At 43.9% G+C, this 27773-nt stretch overlaps 1 protein-coding gene and 1 long non-coding RNA gene across 5 annotated transcripts in view; both read right to left on the bottom strand.

Moving 5' to 3' along the window:
• LOC309370311 overlaps positions 1–27773 on the bottom strand; it is a 174172-nt gene that overhangs the window by 31315 nt on the left and 115084 nt on the right. The window lies entirely within an intron of this gene.
• On the bottom strand, positions 7285–27376 carry TACC3 (transforming acidic coiled-coil containing protein 3). 4 transcript variants are annotated; one of them, XM_081911719.1, is made up of 16 exons: positions 27287–27376; positions 24343–24505; positions 23125–23267; positions 20879–21811; positions 19593–19677; positions 16996–17131; positions 15881–15933; positions 15296–15408; positions 15122–15215; positions 14099–14269; positions 13575–13651; positions 12196–12239; positions 10637–10797; positions 8509–8615; positions 8281–8401; positions 7285–7546 (listed from the first exon to the last, which is right to left on the bottom strand). In XM_081911719.1, the coding sequence occupies exons 2-16, from the start codon at positions 24502–24504 to the stop codon at positions 7481–7483; spliced, it is 2466 nt and encodes an 821-aa protein (XP_081767845.1). In that variant the 5' UTR covers position 24505; positions 27287–27376; the 3' UTR covers positions 7285–7480. The 4 variants fall into 4 exon arrangements, with proteins under 4 accessions (XP_081767845.1, XP_081767846.1, XP_081767844.1 ...); XM_081911720.1 differs by lacking the exon at positions 27287–27376 and adding an exon at positions 27066–27135; XM_081911718.1 differs by lacking the exon at positions 27287–27376 and adding an exon at positions 25015–25070.

The following is a 27773-nucleotide window of genomic DNA, read 5'->3' on the forward strand; positions in this document are numbered from 1 at the left end:
GGGGGAGGGAGAGAGACTCTCACCCACGCCACCCGCGAGCCCGGCATGAGGTGGTTGTGGCGCCATGGCGGCCGCTGAAGCGCCGCCCTTCTGCATCCCTCCCCATCCCCGCCTCTTTCTCCTCCCTCAGGCCGCCTCCTCAGCCGCCGCTGCCGCCTCCCGCTTCCCCTGGCAGTGTGGCAGAAGTCTCGCAAGAGAGGGGCTGCCTGCCTGCCCGCCGCCACCCATCTCCTCACAACGCGCTCCTGAGGGGAAAAAGGGAGAGACGGAGACACGGCAGCTCGTGAACGCTCTCTCTCTCACGACGGAAGACCCCAAGCCGCTGCTTCCCTCCCGAGACATCATCAATAAGGGACAGCAGTGGGACACGGCGCTGGGATAAGGGAGTTTCCCGCCAAATAAGGGACGATTGACAGCTATGGAAGGGGCTGCTTATGCCTTTCCTGCCTGCCCCATGTCTGCTCAGTAATGTGCCTCTCTTTCAGCTGCCTGCCTTGATAAGAAGCAGAAGAAAGGGCATCTGATGCCTGAACAGATAGATACAGGCATAATTTGTCCCCGTGCTATCAGCTCACCAGTAGGAGGCAATATAGGAGGGTCAGTAATGGACCTCTGCTGCCCGCTCACACAATTGCAAGCACTCATTCATTCGTTCATTCATTTATAAATCAGTTCATCAATCAAACTCAGTTTAGCCTAATAGGTTAACATTGCTGTTTTTACTGCATCCATTGACTGCCAGTTTCGAGGAATCTTAGGCACCATGGGAACATTTAAAAGTATTTAATTCTGGTATACAGTGGTACCTCAGGTTAAGAACTTAATTCGTTCCAGAGGTCCATTCTTAACCTGAAACTGTTCTTAACCTGAGGTACCACTTTAGCTAATGGGGCCTCCCGCTGCCGCCGCGCTGCCAGAGCACAATTTCTGTTCTCTTCCTGAAGCAAAGTTCTTAACCCGAGGTACTATTTCTGGGTTAGCGGAGTCTGTAAGTGTCTGTAACCTGAAGGGTATGTAACCCGAGGTACCACTGTATAAGCACAAGACAACAATTTTAAGGGAAAAGAAAGGGGACTTTTCCTCTTCTTGTCTTTGATGTGTAAACTGGAAATGTCTTGCCTGCTAACTACTGCCATCTCCGTCATCAGGGAGCATTTATTGACTCTATAGGCAATTATCATCATCATCATCATTAGGAAGATCCATCATCCAAGTTCATGATAAATTGTGGCGCTCAGCTCCAGATCATTTTCAGGCATAGCACATGACTTTATTTTGGAAAACACACAGGTCTCTTTGATGGCAGGGAGAGGTTTGGTGAAAGGCTTCAAGAATTCAGTTTTATTGCACGTAGCAGAGCTTATATTTTATTTTCTTCTCATACCCACATTATATAATTGTGGGTTACTCATGCGTGTGGTCCCGTTGGCAAAGGTTCCTTTTAATTGCTTCTGTGGCTATACTCTGGGCAGAATCGTCATTGCCACAGTTGCCTTCTCCCAAACAATTTCTGCCTCTCAGGTCAGTCCTTTGGGCTTTTAGAGCTCAGATCTGGCTTGAGGTTTAGAGTTTGCTCCTCTGATGCCGGTTTCCATTGCAGCCATACATTACTTTGAATATATGCATGTCTTCATTTATTTGATATCTCTTCTTGTCAGGCAAAAAGCAAAAGCATACAAGGATGGTTTATGCTACTGAATTTCCCCACATGGTTGGATGTGGGAATGTGTCCCTATGAATTGGTTGATGTGTGAGGTTGTAGCCCTGGCTGTGATCATGGTTGTACCTTTCGGCTTAGAAAATGTGGCCGGGGTGCCATCGGCAGGGGGTTGGGCAAGGGCCCCCCTGCATAGCTGTCAACTTACAGATTTGAAAATAAGGGACCAGCAGCCTCGAAAATAAGGGATCAGCAGCCAAATTAAGGGATTTTGCTATTGTAAAGAGTTACCGTACATACATTGGTAGGATTGATAGATGCTGTCAATCTGGCGTGAGGAGGTTGTGGCGCCGCGGTGGCCGCTGAAGCGCCGCCCTTCTGCGTCTCTCCCCATCCCCTCCTCTTCCTCCTCCCTCAGGCCGACTCCTCAGCTGCCACCACCGCTGTCGCCTCCGGGCTTGCAGGCGGCATGGGTGAGAGTCTCTCTCCCTCCCCCCCTCTTGGGTGGGTAAGGGCCGATGGAACTCCTCGCACCAGGGCGAAGGCGCCAGCGCGCGCTCTCTCTCGCGGGGGAGGACCCTGAGCCGCTGCTTCCCTCCTGAGCCGGGCGAGCATGAAACCCGGGAAATTTAAGGGACATCATCAATAAGGGACAGCAGCGGGACACGGCGCTGGGATAAGGGAGTTTCCCGCCAAATAAGGGACGGTTGACAGCTATGCCCCCCTGAAATTTTTGAGGAGGGGACTGGACTCCTCAATATCATGCCGCCTGTGGCAGGCCTCACCAGCTCTTCCAGTAATATGAGGTAATGTGTGCTCTTTGTACTTTTGTCCATTTGCTGTATTTATTTTCCCCAATTGGAACTATAAAATGGTGATTTTCTTGAGTCAAAATGAGAGTACCCCTAAACATTTTTTTCTGAAAAGGAACGGTGTACACACACACACACACACACACACACACACACACACACACACAATATAGTTCCATTTTTACCCACGCCAAAACTGTAAAGGCTGCTCTTGCATGAAAACCACTGGATAGCAAAGTTGGTTCAACCGTGGTACTGACAACACCAAATAAGTTTTGTAAGGAGAACTATATGAAATATTGCAGAAAAGATTTATGAGAATGGATTTTAAGCTACGGATTATTAAAAGTAATAGTTAGGAACAAATGTAAGATTAAGAGATGAGCTTTGAAAATCATTAAACGTGGTTGATGGAAGTCTCAGGCTAAAATAGCCAAAATGTTGTATAAGATGAGACGAGATGATGTGTTCTGTTTGGAAAATATATGTAAAAACTAATAAAAATATATATTAAACAAAAGGACCAGTCCCTTCCAATTCTATGATTCTATGAGGTATCCTTTTGAAACTGGGTAGGATAAGGTAAAGGTAAAGGGACCACTGACCACTAGGTCCAGTCGTGACTGACTCTGGGGTTGTGGCGCTCATCTCACTTTACTGGCTGAGGGAGCTGGCGTACAGCTTCCAGGTCATGTGGCCAGCAAGACTAAGCCGCTTCTGGCGAACCAGAGCAGCGCACGGAAACGCCGTCTACCTTCCCACTGGAGTGCTACCTATTTATCTACTTGCACTTTGACGTGCTTTCAAACTGCTAAGTTGGCAGGAGCTGGGACCGAGCAACAGGAGCTCACCCTGTCACGGGGATTCAAACCACCAACCTGATCAGCAATTCCTAGGCTCTGTGGTTTAACCCACAGTGCCATCCGCGTTGAGGATACATACCCTCCAAATGGCATACCAAAGTAATCCAGTCATTTCCTCCAAAGTAATAAAGCTATAGTTTTCTGCAAGGTATTTGTTGTTATTAAAGGTACCTAGCAGAAACACCCCTTTGTGTCTAAATTAAGGAAGGGGCCCCATAGATTGACTCCTCCCACTAACCGCAAGTGCTTTCAAATCTGGTGAAGAATGAGCAGCTATCCTAAGTTATCACTATCTTAAATTTGGTAATCTATATGCACACACTTCAGATAGCTGCTTGATTTGCCTGGCAATGGAATATAGTTCCCCATCTGTTCCTCATTAAAAAGGAAGGCTTATAGAGGGGAAAGGATTTCTTATGTGGGGTGCTTGGTGGCAAAACAGTTGGCAACATAAAAAAGAGCTGTACACCAACGTTAGTGTTCCACGGCACCTGAAACATGAGCTTCACTTGGCTCTGCGTTGGTTATCGTGGCTTTGAGCCACCAAGATTTGAATATAATGTTTACTGAACTAACTTTAGTTTAGCCTGATGCATGACTGAAACCCAGTTTATTCTGGCTGTGGCACTGGGAATATTTTGAATTGGGAAGTGTGGTATTCAGCAGTGACACTGACTCAGGGTAAGACGTTTCGTATTTCCATCTTAAAATTAGTTTTCCAAATGGCTTCTCTCATTCTGCAGAGGTCAGCTGTCATTAAATGGATAGTGTAGATCAACTCCTCGAAAGATTCCATCAATGGTGTCTCCGAAATTTTTTACACATCACTTGGGAAGACAGGCGAACTAATGCCAGTGTACTGGAAGAAGCAAAGATCACCAGTGTCAAAGGAACGGTTCAACATCAACTTGGTTGGATGTGCAGATCTCTGATTATCATCTTCCAAAGCAACTACTCTATTCCGAATTTAAAAATGGGAAGCGTAATACCGGTGGTCAACAAAAAATATTTAAAGACTCTCTCAAGGCAGATATTTTAAAATGTTCCCCAAAACTGGGAAACACTGACCTGCGAGCGCTCCAATCGGAGAACAGCCTTTACCAAAGGTGTCATGGGCTTTGAAGATGCTCAAACTCGGGACGAAAGGGAGAAACGTGCTAAGAGGAAGGCACGTTTCTCAAACCCTCACCATGATAAACTCCCACCCGGAAACCTACCGTATTTTTTGCTCTATAACACTCACTTTCCCCCTCCTAAACAGTAAGGGGAAATGTGTGTGCGTCTTATGGAGCGAATGCAGGCTGCACAGCTATCCCAGAAGCCAGAACAGCAAGAGGGATTGCTGCTTTCACTATGCAGTGATCCCTCTTGCTGTTCTGGCTTCTGAGATTCAGAATATTTTTTTTCTCGTTTTCCTCCTCCAAAAACTAGGCGTGTCTTGTGGTCTGGTGCATCTTATAGAGCGAAAATACGGTATATCCCCACTGAGGAAGGATGTGTGGATCCAGAATTGGCCTCCATAGTCGCTTAGAGACTCACTGTTAAAACTGTTCATGGAAGACAATCTTACTCGGCTATGAGTGATCACCAAAGAAGAAAGAGTGCAGATCGTGCAACTCAAGAGATGACATCCCAATTTAACCTTCCCCATTTATGCAGAAAGGCGGGGCTTCATTTAAACCAAGTGCCGGAGTCCCCAAGATGCTATGGAACAGTCTTCTCACTGTACATGCACAACACATCATAACCGTTCACCATGCTGGCTCGGGCTGTTGTGACTTGGATTCCACCAACATCTGCAGAGTCAAAGGCCTAGTCATTCATAACTTGGAGGCAGGTTCTGGCCCTGACACTTCAGAAACAAATCCATGTTTGCATCAGCACATGTGTGAAGAGAGAGAAGGAACCTGATCTCATAGGACAGGAGACACAGCAGCTGCAGTCTTGATGCTGGGAATGGCAATCATTTCTGCCAAAACCTTGCCAATGAGTCTAAGCACTAAACTTCCACAAGTATTTTAGCCAACTACTGCTTCAACAGAAAAGCAGGCTGAGCCTATCAAACCTTTTCTAAGGCAAATGAAGCAGGCCAGAGATCGTTTTAAATCCTGCATCGTTGAAAGAACATCCACATGGAAACAGTGGCACCTGCTGGTTAATACTGAAATGAAAAGTTCAGAAACACTAACATGCAAGGTAATGCTTATGGAATTTTATCCGAGACCTGGGAGAAGAGTCGGTGGAAGAAGATTGGAAGAAATTTAAAGACTATTTGCAGAAACACTGTAAAATTAATGAATGCTAAAATGATGTTGGATTGAAAATAAGTGGCATTAGCAACAAAGTTAATAAGAATATGCATAAAATGAATTGATAATGGATGAAAATATAGTTATAAAATGTTAAGATATAGAGTTAAGATAAATGAAAGAGGGTAAGGATTTGCTGATTTGATTATTTAAATGGGAATACAAGAAGGGGAGGTGTGAGGAGGTCAAAGAAACAAGCAAATGAGTTTTAAGTTATGAAAAACGGAATTGTTTTTAATTTTTTTAATTTTTAAAATTAAATGTTTTTAATTTTTTTCTTATTTTCTTTTTGCTCTTTGTATGTTGTATTTTTATTTTTCTTTCTTCTTTTTTCATGTGTTTTTGTACTTATGTTTTTGTAAAACTTCAATAAACATTTCATTAAAAAAAAAAGGTAATGCTTATGGAATTTTACGATTTCTTTTCAACCTGGTCTAAGAGCCATACATTTCAGGCAAAGATCTGTGATCCAATTACAATGAGAAAAACGTAAACGTGTGCACACACAGGGCAATTTCCCTCAGTATGTGGTCTTGTTTCTGAATAAATGTTCTGAATAATTTGTACCTGTTACTTACTTGGAGGGGGTGGTACAGCTGTGTTTTCTGTCTCTAAAGATTTTTATTTAAAAAACCAGTGTCACATAAAACACCGGTATACGTAACTATCAAATCAATTATGACCCCCTTTCCCCAGGCTCTGACCAAGAAATCAATGAAACTCATTACTCCAGTTGGGAATATGTCGGAGGACGACGTCACATCTGATTGTGTTTGTTCACATGCATATTAATGTATACCAGATTTCCAGAAAGCCATCATCTGCCTGTTGTCCTTTTAATGTTTTACTTGCTTTGTAAGTTTTTCTGTGAATGCAACTGTTCAGACTTTTCGTCTCCAGTTATGCATATGTAAATTGCCCCGGCTCTCCCAGCTTTGAGCTATTCATTGCCAGGTTGCAAGAAAAATTACCTGCTACCGTGGGGGAAAACAAGCTGAGTATTCTGTATGTCCTGTTGTGTTATTAAGCTTAGCTCCTGAAATACAGCACCACAGACAGGTTTGATCACGTCACATGTCCACCATATATTAAACATAGCACCAATACAGTTACAGCCCCTCCAGCATAGGGGCGAAAGCTGTGGGTTTATCTTATTTTAAATACCAGCTATGCAACATTTTGAGTATGTTCTCCCTAATCTTGTCCATAGCAAGTAAAACTTTTTTCCCATCCACATACTACACTAGTCAGTTTGTTCAAACTGGAACATTTCATTTAAGAATATACGGTTAGTTCTGAAAGAATTCCCAGCCCATATTATTTCCATGGGGTTATATAAGAGGAATACATTGCAGAATGGCCCTTCAACACACTCTGCTTTCACAAATCACTCAGAGCCACTGCTATTCTCCAGTCAGCAAGTGGTGTCAACAAGAGGGTGCTCATTTAGTTTTCCATGAAGGAAAAAATAATAATAATCTTGCCATTTCCTTTCACATGGGAAGCAACATCTTTGGAGACTCAAGGCTGTCTAGATCTACTAGGTAGCAAGAGAAACAAATTGTAGTCTGAGTAAGGAAAGCAATCGGCAGGGCACTTGTCATTTGACGACTTCCAGGAGAGTTAAAAACCAAACTAAAACCTCAAAGTGCACAAAAAGCTTTATTTACATACAAAAATACAGACATGGGCATTCAGTTGTTTTTTGTATCTCATAAAAACCAACATTAATAGACAAATCAGTGCAAGTTAGTAGTTATTTTTTGTAATTAAACTATTCAAAGCACAGACTTGTGAAATTAGAAATAAAACAGGAATTGTGTGATGCAACAATTTCGCTCATTTTTGCACCATCCTGGAAATCAAGTCTTCACAGATTTTTGTGAGTTCGTTGTTTTCCTTTGTCTGTGAAAAGAGAAGTAGTATCAGAGACTGTAGGAGCTGCACAAATATTCAGAAAAGTCACCCATATTTTTACAGATTAGAATAGTTTGCACAGTGGGCCTCATTTTTAAGTAGCAAAATGCAAGGAGAAGCCTGAGAGGTGCTTGTGTCTGGAATACAGTGGTGCCTGGAAAGACAAAAAGAATCCGTTCCGCGAGTCTCTTCGTCTTGCGGTTTTTTCGTCTTGCGAAGCAAGCCCATTAGCGGCTTAGCGCTATTAGTGGCTTAGCGGATCAGCTGATAAGCGGCTTAGCAGATCAGCTGTTAAGCGGCTTAGCGGATCAGCTGATAAGCGGCTTAGCGGCTTGGGGAAAAGGGGGGGGGGAGGAAAAAAACCTGCAGGAACTCGCAAGACATTTTCGTCTTGCGAAGCAAGCCCATAGGAAATTTGTTTTGCGAAGCACCTCCAAAATGGAAAACCCTTTCTTCTAGAGGGTTTTCCGTCTTGCGGGGCACCACTGTACTCAAATCACAGCATTCTTGTTTCATTTCAGGGATCTCAGCTGGAGCTAATGAGTAGCCTGGATGAGATGCAATTTGGGTCCAGCAGATTTTCATATAATACAGACTTCAGATGTGTTTTGCAGGTATGGATTTAATTTGCAAGCGGCAAAACCTTTGGAAGGCGGCCCCTCCACTCCTCTGCTTGAACCACCACTAACAGTCCCAAGCTCCAATGAGAATTTATGACTGACCTTTTGCTCAAGGCTGCTCTCTAGCGACTGGGCTCTCATCTGTTCTTTGCGCAAACTGGCTTGGAGCGCTGCCTCTTCGGCTTTGGCTTTGCTTCGTACTTGGGCAATCTCTTCATTTGCCCTGTCAAAAAGGCATTCAGGAATATTAGCTTCTTAGATAACATGGGTGCTTTACTTAAATGCACTGCAATCTGAAGGACGGCCAGATTTCAACACCTCATTACTCACCGGCATAGCTTTTCTTCTGCGTGGGCCTTCAATGCTTGATATTTCTGTTCCTCCTTCTTAAGTCTTGTATTGTAATCCTCAACACATTTTTTCAAAGCCTCTTCATTCTAGAAGAAGAAAAACAAAACAAAACACTCAGGCCATTTCAGAGGGGAGAGGACCTCTTAAAAATAATTGCGAGGGCAAGCCCAAATCTTGATCTGTCAAAAAGTAGAATCACTCTGCATCAACACCACAAATTACACATTCAGCAAAATTCTGTTAAAACCTCTACAAGTGCATTGTAATATAGAAAGCTATACTGTTTGTATTCAGAAGAAAACAGGTTGAATGCATGTGTGCCACCTGTTCTATATCAAGTAATAACACTTTAAGGCATTTGGGATAACAGAAAACCTTCCATACCGTTTCTTTAGTTTCCTGTCCAGAACCAACATCTCAGCAAATACTACATTTGGCACCAATGAAGCTCATCTAGCATTATTGATGTCTGGTCCTTTAAAGCAGGGATTGGCAATGTAGCATCTGCGGGCGTCCTTGTGCGTTTTTCTGGTTTGTTTTTAAGAATAGTTTGGGAGGGGTTGTATGGGGGTGTGGGTAGAATAGCAGCCCTTCATCCATAGAGGGTTTTACTAAAATATGCTCAGTGTGTGATTAAGGGAATGCACTTGGGCGGAGAGGGAGAGGTTGCTGTGTGGTCCGTATGCATCATCTGCACAAGAGAGGGAGAAATGCAGGTGCAGCTTTTTCTGTATTGGTGTAAGAAAAATCTATGGATGAAGAGCAGTAAACTAACTAACTAAATAATAGTAGCCACCTTGTATATTGTTCCTGGTACTGAGAAATGCTCTGTATTAGATAGCAACTCTCTCTCTCTCTCTCTCTCTCTCTCTCTCACACACACACACACACAGAGAGAGAGAGAGAGAGAGAGAGAGAGAGAGAGAGAGAGAGAGAGATTTTTGTATGATCCCCACAATTACGACCAGCAGGACGTAAGCAACTTCCCATGTCAAACATGAGGCTGCCTGGGATTGGGAAAGCAGTGATGACTGCAGTACCCCGGGTTACATACGCTTCAGGTTACATACGCTTCAGGTTACAGACTCCGCTAACCCAGAAATAGTGCTTCAGGTTAAGATATTTGCTTCAGGATGAGAACAGAAATCATGCTCCGGTGGTGCGGCAGCAGCAGGAGGCCCCATTAGCTAAAATGGTGCTTCAGGTTAAGAACCGTTTAAGGTTAAGAACGGACCTCGAGAACGAATTAAGTACTTAACCAGAGGTACCACTGCATCTCCAGTTTTCTTATGCTATCCCCCCATCCAGCCCTGGTCCAAAAAGGTTGGAGAGTGCTGCTTTACATTTTACTCTGCAATTATTTTGATATTCGTAGTAGTAAATGAATTTATTTTCAACCAAAGATGAACCACGCTTGCCAAGTCCCCCCCCCCCCCCGCTTAGTAATTAAAATACAGTGCAGTCTTCCTAACAGGATCTCAAAATAGCATGCCTCTACAGTTATAGTTGTTACATACGTGTTGAAATGTAATGTGTAATCAGGGAGACACATTGGCTTTGCAGGCTTAAAAGTTGCAAAGGTGGGTGTGGTGTTTAACCACTCCTTGTGATTATGCTTGTACAGGGGGGTGGAAATGGTTAATGTAGATTGACCAATGAGAAAGCTCAGAGGCGGAGCCTACCTGGTTTTGAGGCTCAGCCCAGGGGTTTTACCATTGGGAGAGGAGTCAGACAGAGCCAGTGAAAGTCGAACACAGTGGTTGTGACAGATAGAGTGAGAGACAGGGATAGAACTGAGAGAGAAGAGTGTGACAGTGAGATAGTGCCACATCTAGTTAAGGGCGTGCATTTGAGAAACCGTTCTGAATGTATTTAAAACTTGTTTGTTCTTCAATAAACTTTAATCTTCGTTGTTGACTTTACAACCTGACTGAGACTCAGTATTTCACCCGAAGAAACCTGGTTGGTGGCAGCGGAAGAATAAAGCAGTGGTGTACAGGTCAATAGTCCATGAAACAACCGGGGGCTCTGTAAGAAAGCCAAAGTGGGAGACCCGTGTTTAAAGAAACAAGAAACTTAAGTGGCTGGCCGAGTTAGAAATGCTCACTTTCTGATATCCTTCTATTGCCTCCTTCTGCTTTTCAAATCGTTTGAAGAGCTCAGACAATGATTTTTCCACAGAATTCAGATCAGAGCTAATCTGCCGTTTTTCATCCAGTACTTTCTGCAGTTCTTTCTGGGCAAGCTCCTTTTCTTTCTGGGAATTCTCTAGAGAAACAGATAGATACAAATGAAACGCACTGCTTGCTCTCTAGGATCCAAAACAGACAACAGTCCAGAGATCTTTGTGTAGAAGTGCCCCATTACTCCCATGTCTTAGGAAAGGCAGTTTTCAAGTAACCTCAAGAAAGGCTGCAGATATTCAGAAATGTCAGATATAGATTCCATGGTGCAGAATTTAGGACACAATGTGCAACAAAATAGAACAGGGTTTCTGAAACTCAGGTCTCCAGCTGTTTTTGGACTACAACTCCCATCATCCTGAGCTAGCAAGACCAGTGATCGGGGTGATGGGAATTGTAGTCCAAAAATAGCTGGAGACCCAGTTTTCAGAAACCCTGCATTGTTTGAACAGCTTCCTCTTAAGTTCATATTCAAATAATGCATATAAAACTGGCTTCTGTCAGCAGCTAGGCCTCACTAGTTTTCAGTGTCTTAAGAGGACAATTAGCCTATAATAATGAAATATACAAATTAATGCTGTCCCTTAGAAGAGTGGGTGAACCACATGTTCCTGGACTCCAATTCCCATTATCCCTGACCATTTGCCATGCTGTCTAGGGCTAATGGAAGCTAGAGTCCGGCAACATCTGGAGGGTCAGATTCCCCGTGTCCTAGTTCAAGTTTATTAATAGAAGCAGCCACTGTGGAACAATCATCTTAACACTTAGATTGAACTATTCCCTGTGGATGTGAGACTTAATCTGTAACATAAAAGATTTTCCTAGTATGTTTTTGATGCCATGTGGATGATTGCATACCACATTTTTTTAAGTTATGTATTTGTCTCGGAAACAACACTTTGGTTTTTTAAAATATATATATATATACCAAAGACTGACAGTCAATTTCTTCCAAATTAAGTTGATGGGCTAAGCCAGCCTCTCTCTAACATGGCTCCCCCAGATATTATTGGACTACAACTTCCTTCATCCCTGACTGGTCCTGATAGCTAGGGATGATGGAAGCTGTACATCTATCTGGGGGACCAAGTTTGAGATAGACTGGGCTAAGCCAATATCAAGTAATCTCGAATCTCTGTTGCTGTCCCATACTTCTGTGATTCTCAATTCCTGTGCTTTCCTAGTCTTTTTGAAAAGTTTGGCAAGAATGAAGCTGAAGACTCTCAAAACATGTCTTTGGAGTAGGAATACACGATGGTAGAGCACACGCTTTGCACACAAAGTTTCCAAGGTTGAATCCCTCAGTTGTAGCAGGCCTCAAAAAACAAACAAACAAACAAAAAAACCACCCCAACAACAACTCACATCTGGATGGGAGCAGTTGAAAGCTGCTGGTAGTCAGCATATAGTTCTGGCCAGATATAACAGTGATATGATTCAGTACAAAGTACCCCTGCCTTCATGGTTTTGTAATTATACTTACCCATCACTTGTGCTACGGTAACTTCAAACTCTGCAACAATTGTTCTAAAAGAGAGAAAGAGCTTATTTTAATATGTATAGCAAGAAAGATTATAGGATTTTGCCAGAGTCCCGGTTCTTGGCACTAATGACCCAGAACGCTAAGCTTCCTACGTGAAGAAAGGCCATCTTGCACTGGGTGACTCTTCCTATTTTTCTGTTGTTTTTAATTGCAGTTTTTTTATCTCCACTGTAGTGGTAGTGGTGACAGTTCCCTCTCCTTTTGAGATAAGCTGCAAATAAGAATAATTTGCCCCTCCTAACAAAGATGGTCCTAATGAAGTTAGGCAACTCATGGAGGATCTAGACCAAAACAGGTGTTTCCCTTGGCAATAATGAAACATGGCCTGCCCAAAATCCTGGAAAGTAGTTGCCAGTCAGTGCAGAAGATCCTGGGCGAGACGGACCAATGCCCTGACTCAAAGTTACTTTAATAATCAGCAAAGCTTCAGCAGCACAGGACCATAGCTGTCAACCGTCCCTTATATAGTGGGAAACTCCCTTATCCCAGCGCCGTGTCCCGCTGCTGTCCCTTAAATTTCCCGGGTTTCATGCTCGCCCGGCTCGGGAGGGAAGCAGCAGCTCAGGATCCTCCGCTGTGAGAGAGAGCGTGTGCTGGTGCCGTCGTCCTGGCGCAAGGAGTACCATTGGCCCTTCCCCGCCCAAGAGAGGGAAGGGACGGAGACTCTCGCCCATGCTGCCCGCGAGCCCGGAGGCGGGAGCAGTGGTGGCAGCTGAGGAGGCGGCCTGAGGGAGGAGGAAAAGGAGGGGACGGGGAGGGATGCAGAAGGGCGGTGCTTTAACGGCTGCGCCGCCGCTGCAACAGCCTCATGCCGGATTGACAGCATCTGTCAATCCTACCAGTGAATGTAACTCTTCACAACAGCAAAATCCCTTATTTTGGCTGCTGATCCCTTATTTTCGAGGCTGCTGGTCCCTTATTTTCAAATCTGAAAGTTGACAGCTATGCACAGGACCCCTCCTAGGCCACGTTGCCCATAATGCCTTGCTCCAAGGAAGGGCCCCAGCCATTTCTCAGAGTGAGGCTCAGGGGGAGCCTGAGGCATGTCTGGCACTTTTGCCGCATCAGCAGAGCCAAAACAGTTCAACAGCTGAGGGGAAGGAAGTTAGGAGGAATAGCAGCCATGGGCAAAGGTGAGGAGGCAGCAATGACAGAGGCACCTTGGGCAGAACAATCATCCCAGTCAGTCCAACAGGTATCCAGCACTGCCCAAGGAAGAGTCAGATACCAGTTGAAATGGGTCTATATATTTGGTGGTATTTAAGTCCTGTGAGAAAGCAACCATAGAACATGCTTCTGTATCCCAGGTGTACACCTACCCCATTTCTTTATTTTCCAAATAGATCTTGTGATGCTTCCTTTCCCATTCCAAAGCTTCCATCTCCTTTTCTTGTACCTGAAACCACAGGGTCCCCAAAATGAGAGCGTAACAGTAATGGATGTCGCTTTAGATCTGGGCTAGAATCAAAGCAACATGCAGAAAAGTCCTTGGGCTAGACCTCATTCTACCTTAAGGACAACTGTAGCATTTGATAAGCGAGCTTACTCTCTTTTGTATGGGCCCTTTGAGGAAACCATTTATTTATAATCACTCAAGGAAAAAAGCAAAAGCAAATGACACTGGTGGTTTATATTGATCAGGAGCATTAGATGGAACTAATTTGATTAGTGTTCCAAAGATCAGTTTGAAAACTCCCATTGGTAAAGAAAATCTGCAGAAAAGTCTTGCAAGGTGGGCAAATGTTATCGGTCACAAGCTTGTAGCCAGCAGGAAATCAAAAGCCATTCTAAACGGTATCTTTCTAAATAGTATCAACTCAAATATTCCTTCCCATGTTCTCACCTCGGAAGTAAGCTTTTTGATAACCGTGTCCTTCTCAAGTTTAACCCTTTCGATAGCTGTATCCATGTCTTGCTGAGTGTATTTCAACACTTCCACAATAGCTTCAGTAGGCAGCGCAGAAGGCAAAAATGAAATATCCTTAGTGGTTGGAATATCTGGAGAACCTCTGGCCTGTGACAAGAATTTAAAAACACATTTACATGTGGTACTTTTATAATGCATTTTTGTGCTAACAGATACTCTATTTAAGATGCATCAAGCTGAATCAAGACAAACCATAGTTCCCTTGATGTCTAAACTGTTAAACGTTTTAAAAAACCGTAATTGGTTCATTTGAGTTTAAAATGTAATGCTTCTGACCTCTTTCAGCATACAAGCCTGAGGTTCACCATGGCTCATCCACACAACAGCAGGAAACCATGATTTCATACTATTTCTGAACTGGGCCAATGTGTTGATCTTTTTTTAAAAAATTACCGTATTTTTCGCTCTATGGGACGCACTTTTTCCCCTCCAAAAATGAAGGGGAAATGTGTGTGCGTCCTATGGAGCGAATGCAGGCTCCTTGGCTTCGCCGCGACACGCCTGTCCTGGAAGCCGGAGGAGGAACAGAAGGGTCTCCTTCTGTTCCTTCTCCAGCTTCGCTGAAGGGCGCTGTGCCTTCTCCCTCTCTGCGCAGCACCTCTCCTGTGAAGGAGGGGCGCTGCGCAGAGAGAGAGAAGGCGCAGTGCCCCTTCAGTGACGCGTCTGTCCTGGCTTCTGCTTTAGCCCTGCACAGCCTCTTTGGGCAGGGGGAGCCTTCATCCCGCTGCCCTGAAGAGGCTTGGCGCGGTTACCCCAGAAGCCAGAACAGCCACACGGTATCCCAGAAGCCAGATCCCTCTTGCTGTTCTGGCTTCTGGGGTTCAGAATAAATTTTTCTTGTTTTCCGCCTCCCAAAACTAGGTGCGCCCTATGGTGCGAAAAATACGGTACAAACCACCTGTATCTGCAAACTACTGGGGATATTTAAATGGTACTTACTAGATCTGTTGAAGCTCCTAGAAGGTCTAGTCCCAATGACTTTTCTTCAGGTTTAGATGTTTTTATTTCATTGACTGCCATTTCTCTAGATGGTCTAATTTAAAATAAGAAAAAATACTGAAACAATCCTAAATAGGCTCCAAAATTGAAGAGCACTAAAAATTGAATGCTTACCCATTTCGAACTGCAGGTTCATTAGCACCAGGAGCACTTTTCTTAGGGCTTTCACTGAGCAGCGGATCAAATTTCAAGTACAGAGATTGCTTCCTCAAGACAGATTCTTTAAACTATGGGGAAGGAGTTTGTAAGTAAGCGACGTACATGCACAAGTCAGTCAGCCAAAGATGTGATTATTTGGGGTACAGATCTTCCAAGTTGTATTAAAGATCATCCCACAAGCAAGGAAGTTTTGATACAACTATAAAACAACCCAATAAAAGTAGATTCTTCTATATCTGTTTTGTGATTTAAGCAGCATATAGTTTAACTGGAAGAGAATGGAGACAGGGCAGTGTTTTGCCACAAAGCAAGTTTAGCTCTTGTGTAAATGAGAAAATATACATAACACTGAGTTTATATTGGCAGGTAGACGTTTAGAGCTCTCCTCTGCAATTGCCTTCAGATCCTTAGGAGTATCTACTTCAGCCTAAGTCTCCTCTGCTTGAGAGAAATACCTTTAACTCTCTTTTATAGACTGTTCTAATATAGTAGCTCAATGCTGTAAAAATCTTAAAATCAGTTCACATAATGGTTACTTACTGAGGCCCTTCCAAATTGTTCCAGATAGTCCACTTCAATATTGAGTCCTAGAACTAAGCAAATGTGTTAATAAATGCAGAAAGCAATGGTTTTTATGTAATTAAAGCTAGAAGTAGCATGGGCAAGATAAGTCCTTTCTAGAGATGAGAAGTGGGAGCGCACCTTCCTGCAATTTGTAGTAGCCTGTGCACCTTGTGGGAGTTACTAGGCACAGTTCAGCTCTTTCTACTTTTCATTTAAATTTATTTAACTTATGATTTAATAATGAAGGAACAGATTAATTCGTCAAAGGTTCAGATCTAACATTATTCTGAACACTTTTGGAGTCACATGTGGCTAGATGAGGGATGGGGAGCCTGTGGTCAATTATCAGAATCTGGCAGGCTACAGGTTCCCAGCCCCTCACTTTACGGGATCCATGGCTGTGCCTGGAACTTCAATGAAAGCTGGAAGCACATATTCGTAAACTACTTAGAAGATTATTATTTTTTAGAATTAAGCTATATATAAATGAATAAAAAGCTATACTAGGCGTGCGCGGCAAGTGCTTTGCAGAACTTTGAGAATGGCAGTAGTCTGTCCTCCAATCAGGGTAGCACATGAAGACAGTCACAATAGTGCTTTATCGACAAATATTTGCACACTGATTTGGGGTGTGTGTGTGTGTGTGTGTATCCTTAAGACAAACTCCTGCAAAGCGGTCTTCATAGAAGATATGATAGCCATCTTCAAATATCTAAAGGGCTGTCACATGGAAGATGGAGCAAGCTTGTTTTCTCCTGCTCCAGAAGTTAGGATGCAAACCAATGGATTATAAGGAGATTCCTACTGAACATCAGGTAAAAGCTGTTCAACAGTGGGAGACGGTGGACTCCCCTTCCTTTGAGGTGCTGGGTGGCCACCTGTCATCTAGCTGAGATTCCTGCATTGCAGTGGGTTGGACTAGGTGACACTCAAAATCTTTATAATAAATCTGTTAACTTTACTTATGATGTCTGTTTGTGCTCTATGTAATTGCCCCAAGCATGGGAAACAAAATTAGGTATGACTAACTAGAAAAAACCTGCACAATAATTAGAAGGGCCTAAAAGGTCCATAGTTCCAACTACTCTTACCTTCTGAGGGTGATCGGAACTCTTCGTTTTCTGTATCTGCAACCTGGTTGTTTTCATGCATTACTGTTGCTGGCCTTTCACAAGGCTGGAGCAAAAAGCCATCTCCAGGCAACTCTCCATTTAAAGACAAGTTACCCTAAGAAGCAAAGTTTAAAGAAAATATTCCTTAAAGTGGAGAGATGAAATAAATCGCACAGTAGGGTAATTGCTCCTCTTCACTTTACTGAGTAGCTTGGGGCAGAGAACCAAGTTCTCAAAAATCAATAAACACATTTTAAAAAGTCATTTTGCCATTGCAGACGGCTGCTTTTTTGTATGTAAGTAGTGTTACATTGGGACGCGGGTGGCACTGTGAGTAAAACCTCAGCGCCTAGGACTTGCCGATCGCATGGTCGGCGGTTCGAATCCCCGCCGGGGGTGTGGGGTGTGTGTGAGCTCCCGTCTTCGGTCCCAGCTCCTGCCCACCTAGCAGTTCGAAAGCACGTCAAAGTGCAAGTAGATAAACAGGTACCGCTTTCTAGCGGGAAGGTAAATGGCGTTTCCGTGTGCTGCTCTGGTGCCGGTTCGCCGGAGCAGCTTCGTCACGCTCGCCACATGACCTGGAAGTGTCTGCGGACAGCGCTCGCTCCCAGCCTCTAGAGTGAGATGAGCGCACAACACTAGAGTCTGTCAAGACTGGCCCGTACAGGCAGGGGTACCTTTACCTTTTTAATGTTACATTAAAAAGTGTTTGTCTTCCGCAAGGTTGTTATATTAGCAATATTATTGCTTTCCCTTGAATTCTGGAACTTGATTACAAGGTCTTTAAGATCATGGATTTATTATTCAAATACCATAAGTCTTCTTATAAAAGGTGAATGAACTAGTATTAATAAAAACTTTACTATAGCAGTATGGTGACCACTATTATATCGCTGCATCAAATGAGATAAATGACCTACAGGCCTCAGTAGCAGCAGGATTATTCTATTTTGCAAGGCAAAAGTACTTTGTTGCTGACAGTGACTACAACCCTATACCCATTTACCTGGGAATTAGACCAGTGTTTCCCAACCTTTTTTGGGCAAAGGCACACTTGTTTCATGAAAAAAATCTCGAGGCACACCACCATTAGAAAATGTTTAAAAAATTAACTCTGTGCCTATATTGACTATATATAAAGTAACTCTCTTTAATAGGAATCAAATAAACACAAAGATAGTATTTTATAATTTTGTAATTTTATAATTCCAAATTTTGTTCAGAGTCCAGTTCTTTTCTTTTCAAAAACTTTTCCATCACTGCAGTATCCGGCCATCCAATTGCCACTGACAAACGGATACAGACCCCCTTTTTTACAGCACAGCTCGCACAAATGTACACGGAACACCCTTTGCGAATTAAAACACACAGTCTCACGAGAGCAAGGAGCAGCGATTTTATATTTTACGAAAAGAAGTCGCTGGTCCTCATGGTGACAGGGTGGAAAATATTTAAAAGCAGAACCACCTTGAGGAAGGTGGAGCCATATCACATCCCGGCAGGAGGCCTAAATTGGTGGAACGCTCAGGCCCCGCCAATTCAAAGAGGACTATTAATTTGGAGAGCTGCTGTCTTCCAAACTGTGAGACGACGTGGCAAAAGGGGAGCCCTGAATGGAACTTTGCGTTTTTGTCTCAACGCCGGTCTCGCGCTGCCGCTTCCCGTGCTCTCAAGGACCCGGGAGGAGGAAGACGTGAAGGGAATCCCGAAGGCGCGAAAACCTCGTGCATGCGCAGGCCTTCCGCCTGCGACAGCCCAGTAGGCCGGCCGAAGCGAGTGGCGATGGGATGTGGGAGGGCCAACTCGCCCGCCTCCCTCCCACGGCACACCAGGCAACGTCTCGCGGCACACTAGTGTGCCGCGGAACACTGGTTGGGAAACACTGAATTAGACCACTGGAAGCAATGGAACATACTTCCAAGCAGACAGCATTGTTATTACAGACATAGCGAAAGCTCCGCTTTCCATGAAGTCATACAGAATGCATAAAAGTAACATAACATTAATGCCTTCTAGAGCAAATAATTTTACTTTTGGAATCTGAATGAGGGAAGTGGAGAGGGTGGGGTTTTGTTGTTGTTTGGAAATGCAATACTCCTTTAAGAACAAGAGGAACCATTTATTATTCCAAAAGTACAGAATGTGGTATTCTGTGCAGAATCCTGAGCATCTTAACTTTCCAGAAAGAGGGCAGGATTTCTAGCCATTAAGGCTTCATGGACTTCAAAGTTTATTTTAAAAACACTTAAGAGGTTTTACTACAATCAAGTGGTATTTACATCTGTTAAATAAAATAAATTGGTCAAGTAGTACATCTGTTGAAATCTCAGAAGTATGTTTGTGTTTACTTCAAACGACCAAGACTGAGATAGGCTTTCCTGCTCTGCATAGTGCCTCTCACTCACCATGACTAGCAGGGGTGATTCAAAACCACCACAAGCATATGCAAAACTTGCCTATGCAGGTGACAGAATTCAGCTTTGAAACTGAATGCTTGTGCAGTTTTGTTTTCCATTTTGGCAAGTATGCACAGCTTTGAGTGCAGGTATAACAATGTACACAGGGTCATATCATACCATCAAATCCACTGACGGTTCAGCTGGAGTTTCTGCTTCAGCCACAGCTTGGTCTTCAGCTATAACCTGCTCATCACTCTCTTTCCTATAGGGAACAAGACAGCATATGTTATAGAACCTGACAGCTAACAAAGCTTGGTTCAACGTGCTTTATAAATAAATGACAGTGGTACTTCGGGTTAAGTACTTAATTCGTTCTGGAGGTCCATTCTTAACCCGAAACTGTTCTTAACCTGAAGCGCCACTTTAGCTAATGGGGCCTCCTGCCGCCACCGCACGATTTCTGTTCTCATCCTGAAGCAAAGTTCTTAACCCAAGGTACTATTTCTGGGTTAGCGGAGTCTGTAACCTGAAGCGTATGTAACCCAAGGTACCACTGTACCTTCCATAACTTTATAATTCAATTTTGTGCACAGACAGTATAACTTGCGCAATTTCAATCTTGCACAGCAGAAAGGCAGCCAGGTTATTATTTGCACCCCAATCCCACAAATCAATCATATGCAGGGTAGAGAGCTTAAAAGCTCCTCCTGTGCCCCTGGGTTTCCCCCATCACTGAAAGAGCTTTTAAGCTCTCCGCCTTGCTCACTGGGTTCTGGGATGCTCTTGCAGGAGCTCGAATGGTCCTGCAAATCACATGGGAGCATCCCAGAGCCCAGTAAGCATGATGGGAGATTTTAAAAGCTCTCTGCCTTCCTTGAAAGGTAAGGATGGTCATGGGGGCAGTTCCAAGGGGGTAGTTACAGTATAGAAGTTTTATATATACACATGCCACCCACAGAACACAACGCCCATGCAAGATGCAATTGTACTATATTTAAAATACCACCATTTTTAGCAAGAACCTGTGCAGGATAATCACTAGTGTCAGACTAAGACCTGGAACACCAGAGTTCAAATCCCCACTTGGCCTTGAAGCACACTGGGTGACCTTGGGGCAGCCACTGCCTCTCAGTCCAACATACCTCAGAGTTGTTGTGGGGGTGACATGTTAACTACACCACCTTAAGGTCCTTGGAGAAGAACAAGACTGTTTATGAACACTGTCTTCCTTAAGCATGTTTATTAAAGAGTTTATGGCTAGTTTTACTACACAGAACTGAGTAGCATGAAATGATAAGAGAAGCCTGAATAGTTCCAATGTGTGCTGTTTTCTTCCCCTACCTGTCTTGGGTTCTCTAACTTGCTAGTTTTGGGGATTGATATAAAGTTGCAAGCTTTTTTAATTTGTACTACTTCATTTCCCAAGCCCAGGACTGCTCCAGATTTAGTGTTAAAATACTTACAATTTCTCACTTAATAGTTCTGCAGCTCCAAAGTCATCCGGTTGATTGTGCAACTGTGCTTGAAGAAAGCCTGCTTTGGACAAAATACTATCCTCCTGGGTATCTGTTGTTTTAGTTCTGGGCATAGGACACTCAAGGGAATTTTGCATTTTTGAAACACCTCCTAATGGAGTGAAGTCAGGATCATCAAATTTATTGCAGTCCAGGCTATAAGATGCTTTGTGGACAGAACTCTTTGTTGCAGTGTTCATTCTCTCTTCAGCTTCCTCCAACACTTTGCGAGTTGAAGCTGGTTTCCCAGAAGGAGCCTTCATTTCAGCACCCTTGCCTGGTTTCCTTGGAGATACCTTATTAGTTGCCTTTTCAAGCATATCTGGTTCCAGTTTTATGAACTCAGGTTTTGTTACGTGAACCTCCCCCTCACACTCCGGCAAGATGCTGTTCACTGCTGTGGAATTTTGCCACTCTGATTCCTCAGTCTGAAAAGGTTTTATTTCACCGCAGCTGACATTCTCAGAGCTACAGGATCCTTGCACGTGTTGTGAAGGAGAATTTTGTATGTGGGATATGGACAATGGCTCAGTTTTGCAGACTCCGTTAGAAACTGTTGCCAAATCAGAGCTTAGAAATTGCTTTGTCACATCATTGTTTGCCAATGGGGTTTTGCAACCTGTTTCTTCATCAAATGGATTGTTCTCTGTAGCAGTTTGAGGCAGGCAAACTGCACCAAGAGAATCGCCATCCTGTTTCTCAGCTGCAGCAAACGCTGCCAAAGACGATATTTTCACAAAGTCGTCAGTAGGCAAGTCAGGGATATTTGCTCCTTTGCTTTTTGCTGACATTACATCATCTGAAGAATCGGGATTTACCTTTCCTTCCACCTCTATCTTCTCACTTGCAATATCAGCATCTAGGGTAACTGTTTGTTGACTCCTGTTGAAAGGTAGACCCATCACCAGCTAGTTAATACGGCCTTTGAAGAATAATTAAAATAAAAGAGCCGCATTTGGCACACAGGAAAAGAGGCTTTTGTTAGGTGCAGCCCAATGCTTACAAACAGGGCATTTACTATCCACTTCAGTTTGGCTGGAAAATTTATGTCAAACTTAGGTTTTTCAGTATTTGTCTTCTACATTGTGTTCAATGTGGAACTGGAAATGTATACCCCAAAACAAGCTTTTGGCCACCTCAAACGCTATATCCACACCTCCAGGAGAGAGTCTTCTATAAGAAGGCATTAAGTAGTGTCCTGCCCAATGCTTCATTTGCATGACACTATGTGCAACCTAAAAGGCGGCTTTGTGTTGCCCCAATTGCTGCATCCAGATTTACAGGTAAGTGCCCCAATGCATTTTCTGGGCACAATACACTGCCAAGTATGAGCCCAAGCAAAAATTAGACAAACCATCTCTAAATAAGTAATGGAGGTGTGCACCCCCACAACACTCTGAATCAAGCACTCAGGAGTCAGTTTGTACATATTTTGGCAATTACTGGTGTGGAACCATGCACCTGTCAGTAATTTACACAAAGACTAAGCGTATGGCATCTACACATTCTGGGTTGTGTAGGTATATGATTTGTGGTGGGCGATTTTGTTTGGGCTATTATAGGCATAGGCTTACACCATCAACAGTATCTTGCACCTAAACTAAGTGTGGGACTAGACACTACTCACTGCCACCTTGTAGATGACACCCTGGAGAATGACTTCTGCAGACTTAGGTCAATCTTCACATGATATCCACTCAATTTTCTTTTTTTATGCTTCTTTTTTATTAAAGATTTTCTTGTTTTACAGAAGTATGTGTAATGTCTCTCGTATTTTTTCCATATAACATTTTTACAAATCAGTTTCATTTGTTGAGACATTGGGGGGGAGGGGTGGTGGTGGAAATGTTTCTATTTTGCTTAATGTATGTAGGGTTTGGTGTCAGCGTTTCCACTCAATATTTCTAATGCCCAAAAATGTCACCAAATGGAAGACTCCTTCAGAAATCATGGGCTAATGCAACAATCTGTTCTAGCACTTAAGTCAATGCTGCTGCTCTTAGCTTTGAAGGACCAGAAGAAACACTTCCCGTAAAATATCAATTGTCAGCTTCTAGGAAGAAAAAGTCAGTCACCTCTCTCAATGAATCAGAAAAGACAGCTGCAAGAGAGTATTCTAGAGAACAGGGGCAATCATATAACCTTTTCTAGTTTTAATTTTTTTAAAATACATCAAGAGGATCTGATTTACTCACACAGCACTGGATGCAGACAAGACAAAATCCTCTGGGATATCTGTGCAGTCACCTCCTATAACAGGTGTTTCAGGAATCTTCCTTTTATCTGGACTTAGGATTCTGTGAGTCTGAGAATCCCGCATAGGAGTATGAAAAGTTACCTTGGAAGAGAAAGTCACACAAATCACTTGAGCAAGCAAGCACACACACACACACACACACAACCCTGAGAGCACACATGCATGCACATCCATGGATATTGATACCCTTCCTTTCCACTAAGGAGGCCCTCAACGCAGCTTATAAAATAATAAAGGCATCAATAAAGATGCCCATAAATATGATTAAGAACAGATATTAAGCAACAAAAAGTATTAAAAACTGAACAGAGCTAATACTAATACAAATAACTAAGCAACAGAGATCCTGTGTTCCTTTACAGTGATGGGTACATTTCAAAGGAATTCTATAATAAAAAGTCTTCCCTCACATTCCTATCACTGTAAAGGAACACAACCGCCCAACAGGCATGGTGGTAACAGTTGGGGAAATTCTGCATATGAGTTACAAAGTCTGTCCGCTATAGTTATCCCATAATAAAGTGAGACCTGAATATCAAACGCTTGGGCCATGTAATGCCTCTCCATGGTTATATGTTACACATACCTATAATGAAGACCATTGCCAGTGTATACATTACACTTGCTGCTGGTCCATGACCCTTGAAGGGTCAGCTCACTGTTGTCAGTGCACTTGGTGAAACAAGTACCGTATTTTTCGCACCATAGGGCGCACCCAGTTTTTAGGGGGGGAAATCAAGAAAAAAAGGTATTCCCCCCGCCCAGCCCCAAAGAGCAGCGTACAGGCTACGCACAACCTCTCCCTGCCGGAGGGGTTGCGCGCGGCTATGGCACAAGCCAAGGCAGTGAGCAGGATGGATCCCGTTTGCTGTTTTGGCTTCCCCTTTAGCCCCGTGCAGCCTCTCCCTCCTGGGAGAGGTTGTGTGGGGCTAAAGGAGCCACAGCCCCGTGCAGCCTCTCCCTGCCAGAGGGGTTGCGCGCAGCTATGGCACAAGCCTGCATTCGCTCCATAGGACGCACATACATTTCCCCTCAATTTTTGGAGGGGAAAAACTGCGTCCAATAGAGCGAAAAATACGGTATTTGTCACCAAAGAAACCCGTTGAACCAGGCCTTTAACACAGAAAATTATGCTGGACAGTAACAGCAGACATACCTTCATAGGCTTCACCATCCCCTTTGGTGGCACATTTTCTTTCTGTGATGGGCGAAGAATAGAAGGTCTGCCTACAACTTCTGGAGATGTGAAAAGTATGGCACAGCTTTCAGCAGCTATGTCGTTGCAACCATTATCTCCACTTAAGGTATGCAGACTCATTCTAGAAATGAAAGCAAAGGTGTTAACAACCACAGCCAGGCTGACAATGTTATTTTAATGCAACTGGATACTTCTAGGTGGGAAGCTGCGGTCTCATATGTCAAACCCTGTGGCTCTCCAAGTTATTGGACTCAACTCCTATGGACTCAGAAATCCAGTTTCTCATCCGTTCTCTAAAGTGTAGAGCTCTTGTAAACAAAATTCAGTGTCACTCAGGTTACCATTAACACTATTCTAAGCCACATTGAAGTATAAGCTTTGCTGCCAAAAGCAATACTGCAAAAACAAGATTAAGCATCTCTTCAAATGTAGGATGTTCTGACTCGGTGCTGTGGCTGAAGGTTTAGGGTGTTTTGAGACACGGTGTGGTAGGACTTTTAAAAATCAAGGACATGTATAGATATCTCTTACAAGTGAATAAAAAAAAAAAATATCCTGGCGTCCCCCCTCCATAAAAAAAAGTAAGTTAACCAACTAATAGCCAGTTACAGTACAGTGTTCTGAGCTTACAAATTGTAGTAGAGGAAACTTAGCTCCTGGATCAGGAGCATTTCAAGGGAGTCACTATGGGCGTACAACAACAAAAAAAAGTGGTGGTTTGAAAGGGCACTTAGCCTCCCCATGGCTTTCAAACGCCATCCCAGGAGAATCTAAACTGCCTCCCTCCTTGTTGTCCTTCTGTCGGCATATGCAAGGGAAGACCACCTTGTTCCAACAGGCTTTTGGGAACAGATTGCTTTAATGCACTGGCTCCCAGTACATTACCGAGCACAAGTCAAAGTGTTGGTGCTGACCTTTAAAGCCCTAAATGGCCTCAGCCCAGTATACCTGAAGGAGCGTCTTTACCCCTGTTCAGCCTGAACACTGAGGTCCAGCTCCGAGTGCCTTCTGGCGGTTCCCTCACTGCTAGAAGTGAGGTTACAGGGAACCAGGCAGAGGGTCTTCTGGGGTGTGGCACCAGCCCTGTGGAACATACCTTCAGATGTTAAGGAAATAAAACAACTATCTGACTTTTAGAAGAAATCTGAAGGCAGCCCTGTTTAGGGAAGCTTTTAATGTTTGATGTATTTATCAAGTTTTTAATATTTTATTGGGAGCTGCCCAGAGTGCCTGGGGAAACCCAGCCAATGGGTGGGGTCAGGGCCGGATTTAGGTTTGATGACACCCATAGCTACTGAAGGTAACGGGGCCCTTTATATGTCCAGCTTTCCTTTGTCAACAACCAATTGTCACTGTTTTTTGTGCTGAATATATGCTATACAGTGATACCTCGGACTTAAGTACTTAATTCATTCCAGAGGTCCGTACTTAACCTGAAACTGTTCTTAACCTGAAGCACCACTTTAGCTAATGGGGCCTCCTGCTGCCGCCGGAGCCTGATTTCTGTTTTCATCCTGAAGCAAAGTTCTTAACCTGAAGCACTATTTCAGGCTTATTGGAGTGTGTAACCCGAGGTACCACTGTATAGTAATTTATGGACCTAATAGGTATCTAAACAAAACATATATTTTATCATAGTAATTGTGGAACTTATATTTTGGAAATGTACATCCAGTTTTTTTTCCTTTATATATTTTCTTTTTTGGTGGGGGCAAGAGAGTGGGGCCCTACGTTATAGCCTGTTTAGCTTCCATGTAAATCCGGCACTGGGTGGGGTATAAATCATTATCATCATTACTATAGCATGGCCGTTCTCATTGCAATTATCTGTACAGTATATTTTTTGCACATATACGAAGTATGAATGTTTAACTGGTTAAAGAGAGAGAGGTGCCCCCCCCCCCGTTTTTAGCTGCTTTCCTTTTCTCTGTAAGCCACCTTGAGGTCAAAATGCAGGGAGTAAAAACTGGTCGACGCTAAGGCCTGATAGCCAAAGACGGACCAAGGCTGGATGTACAGTTCCAAATTACAAGTTAAGTTCAACAATTGTTGCTGTTGCAACAACAACAACAACTGTTGAACTCTTATATTTTGGAAATGTACATCCAATTTTTTCCCTTAATTTTTTTTTGGGGGGGGGGAGCAAGAGAGTGGGGCCCCAAGCTATAGCTTGTTTAGCTTCTATGTAAATCCGGCACTGTGTGGGGTATAAATCATTATCAACATTACTATAGCATGGCCGTTCTCATTGCAATTATCTGTACAGTACATTTTATGCACATATACGCGTGCATATACGAAGTACAGTGGTACCTCGGGTTAAGTCCTTAATTCGTTCTGGAGGTCCGTTCTTAACCTGAAACTGTTCTTCGCCCAAAGCACCACTTTAGCTAATGGGGCCTCCTGCTGCCGCCGCAGCCCGATTTCTGTTCTCATCCTGAAGCAAAGTTCTTAACCTGAAGCACTATTTCTGGGTTAGCGGAGTCTGTAACCCGAAGCGTATGTAACCCGAGGTACCACTGTATTAATGTTTAACTGGTTAAAGAGAGAGAGAGAGATGCCGCCCGCCCCTCCCCCCCCCCCGTTTTTAGCTGCTTTCCTTTTCTCTGAAAGCCACCTTGAGGTAAAAAAGCAGGGAATAAAAACGGGACGACGCTAAGGCCTAATAGCCCAAGACGGACCAAGGCAGACAGGCATGCAAGGGAAGGTTCCTCCTCGTTTTGGGGGGGGGCGCGACCCCCTCCAGCCGCTTTCCCGTTCCTCACGGCCTTCGCGGCCCCCCCCTCCTTCCGCTGAAGGCCTGGACCGGGGCCGAAGCCTCCTCCCAAAAACAAGCGGGGGGGGCCTTTTCCGCCCTCCCTCGCCTTCCCTGAGGGAGAAACCGCCGCCCGTCTCCGCTCACCTGCCGCCGCACAGCCGCCGACCCGAGAGACGCCTATTCGCCAACTGAGGGAACCGCCGCCGCCGCGTTCAAATTTTCAGCGTCGGCCCGCCTCCGCCAATAAAAAAAGCCCGTTGCCGCGTAGCGTCACAGGCCACGTGGCCTGCCGCCGGCCAACCAAGACAGGCGGCGGCAGGCATGCAAAGCGAGCCCAGAGGGCGGTGGAGGCGGAGCTTGGCTAATATGATTAACGCATGCGCACATCCGCCTGCCGTTGCAATTTCCTAAGCTAAGTGCAAGGGAATGGGGCGCTTAAATGTCCAGCTGTCCTTTGTCAACAGCAAATCGCCGCTGTTTTGTGTGTTGAACATAGGCTAAATGTCGAAGCAAAATTAAAAAAAATTCTTCCTTTTTATTTTGTTTCGACTAGGGCAGACCAACACGGCTGCCTACCTGTAACTAGGAAATATGGGAATTGATGGACCTAATAGGTATCTAAAGCAATTTG

The sequence above is a fragment of the Podarcis melisellensis genome, assembly GCF_964234715.1.
Source record: "Podarcis melisellensis genome assembly, chromosome: 5".
In the NCBI taxonomy this organism is placed as follows: Eukaryota; Metazoa; Chordata; class Lepidosauria; order Squamata; family Lacertidae; genus Podarcis; species Podarcis melisellensis.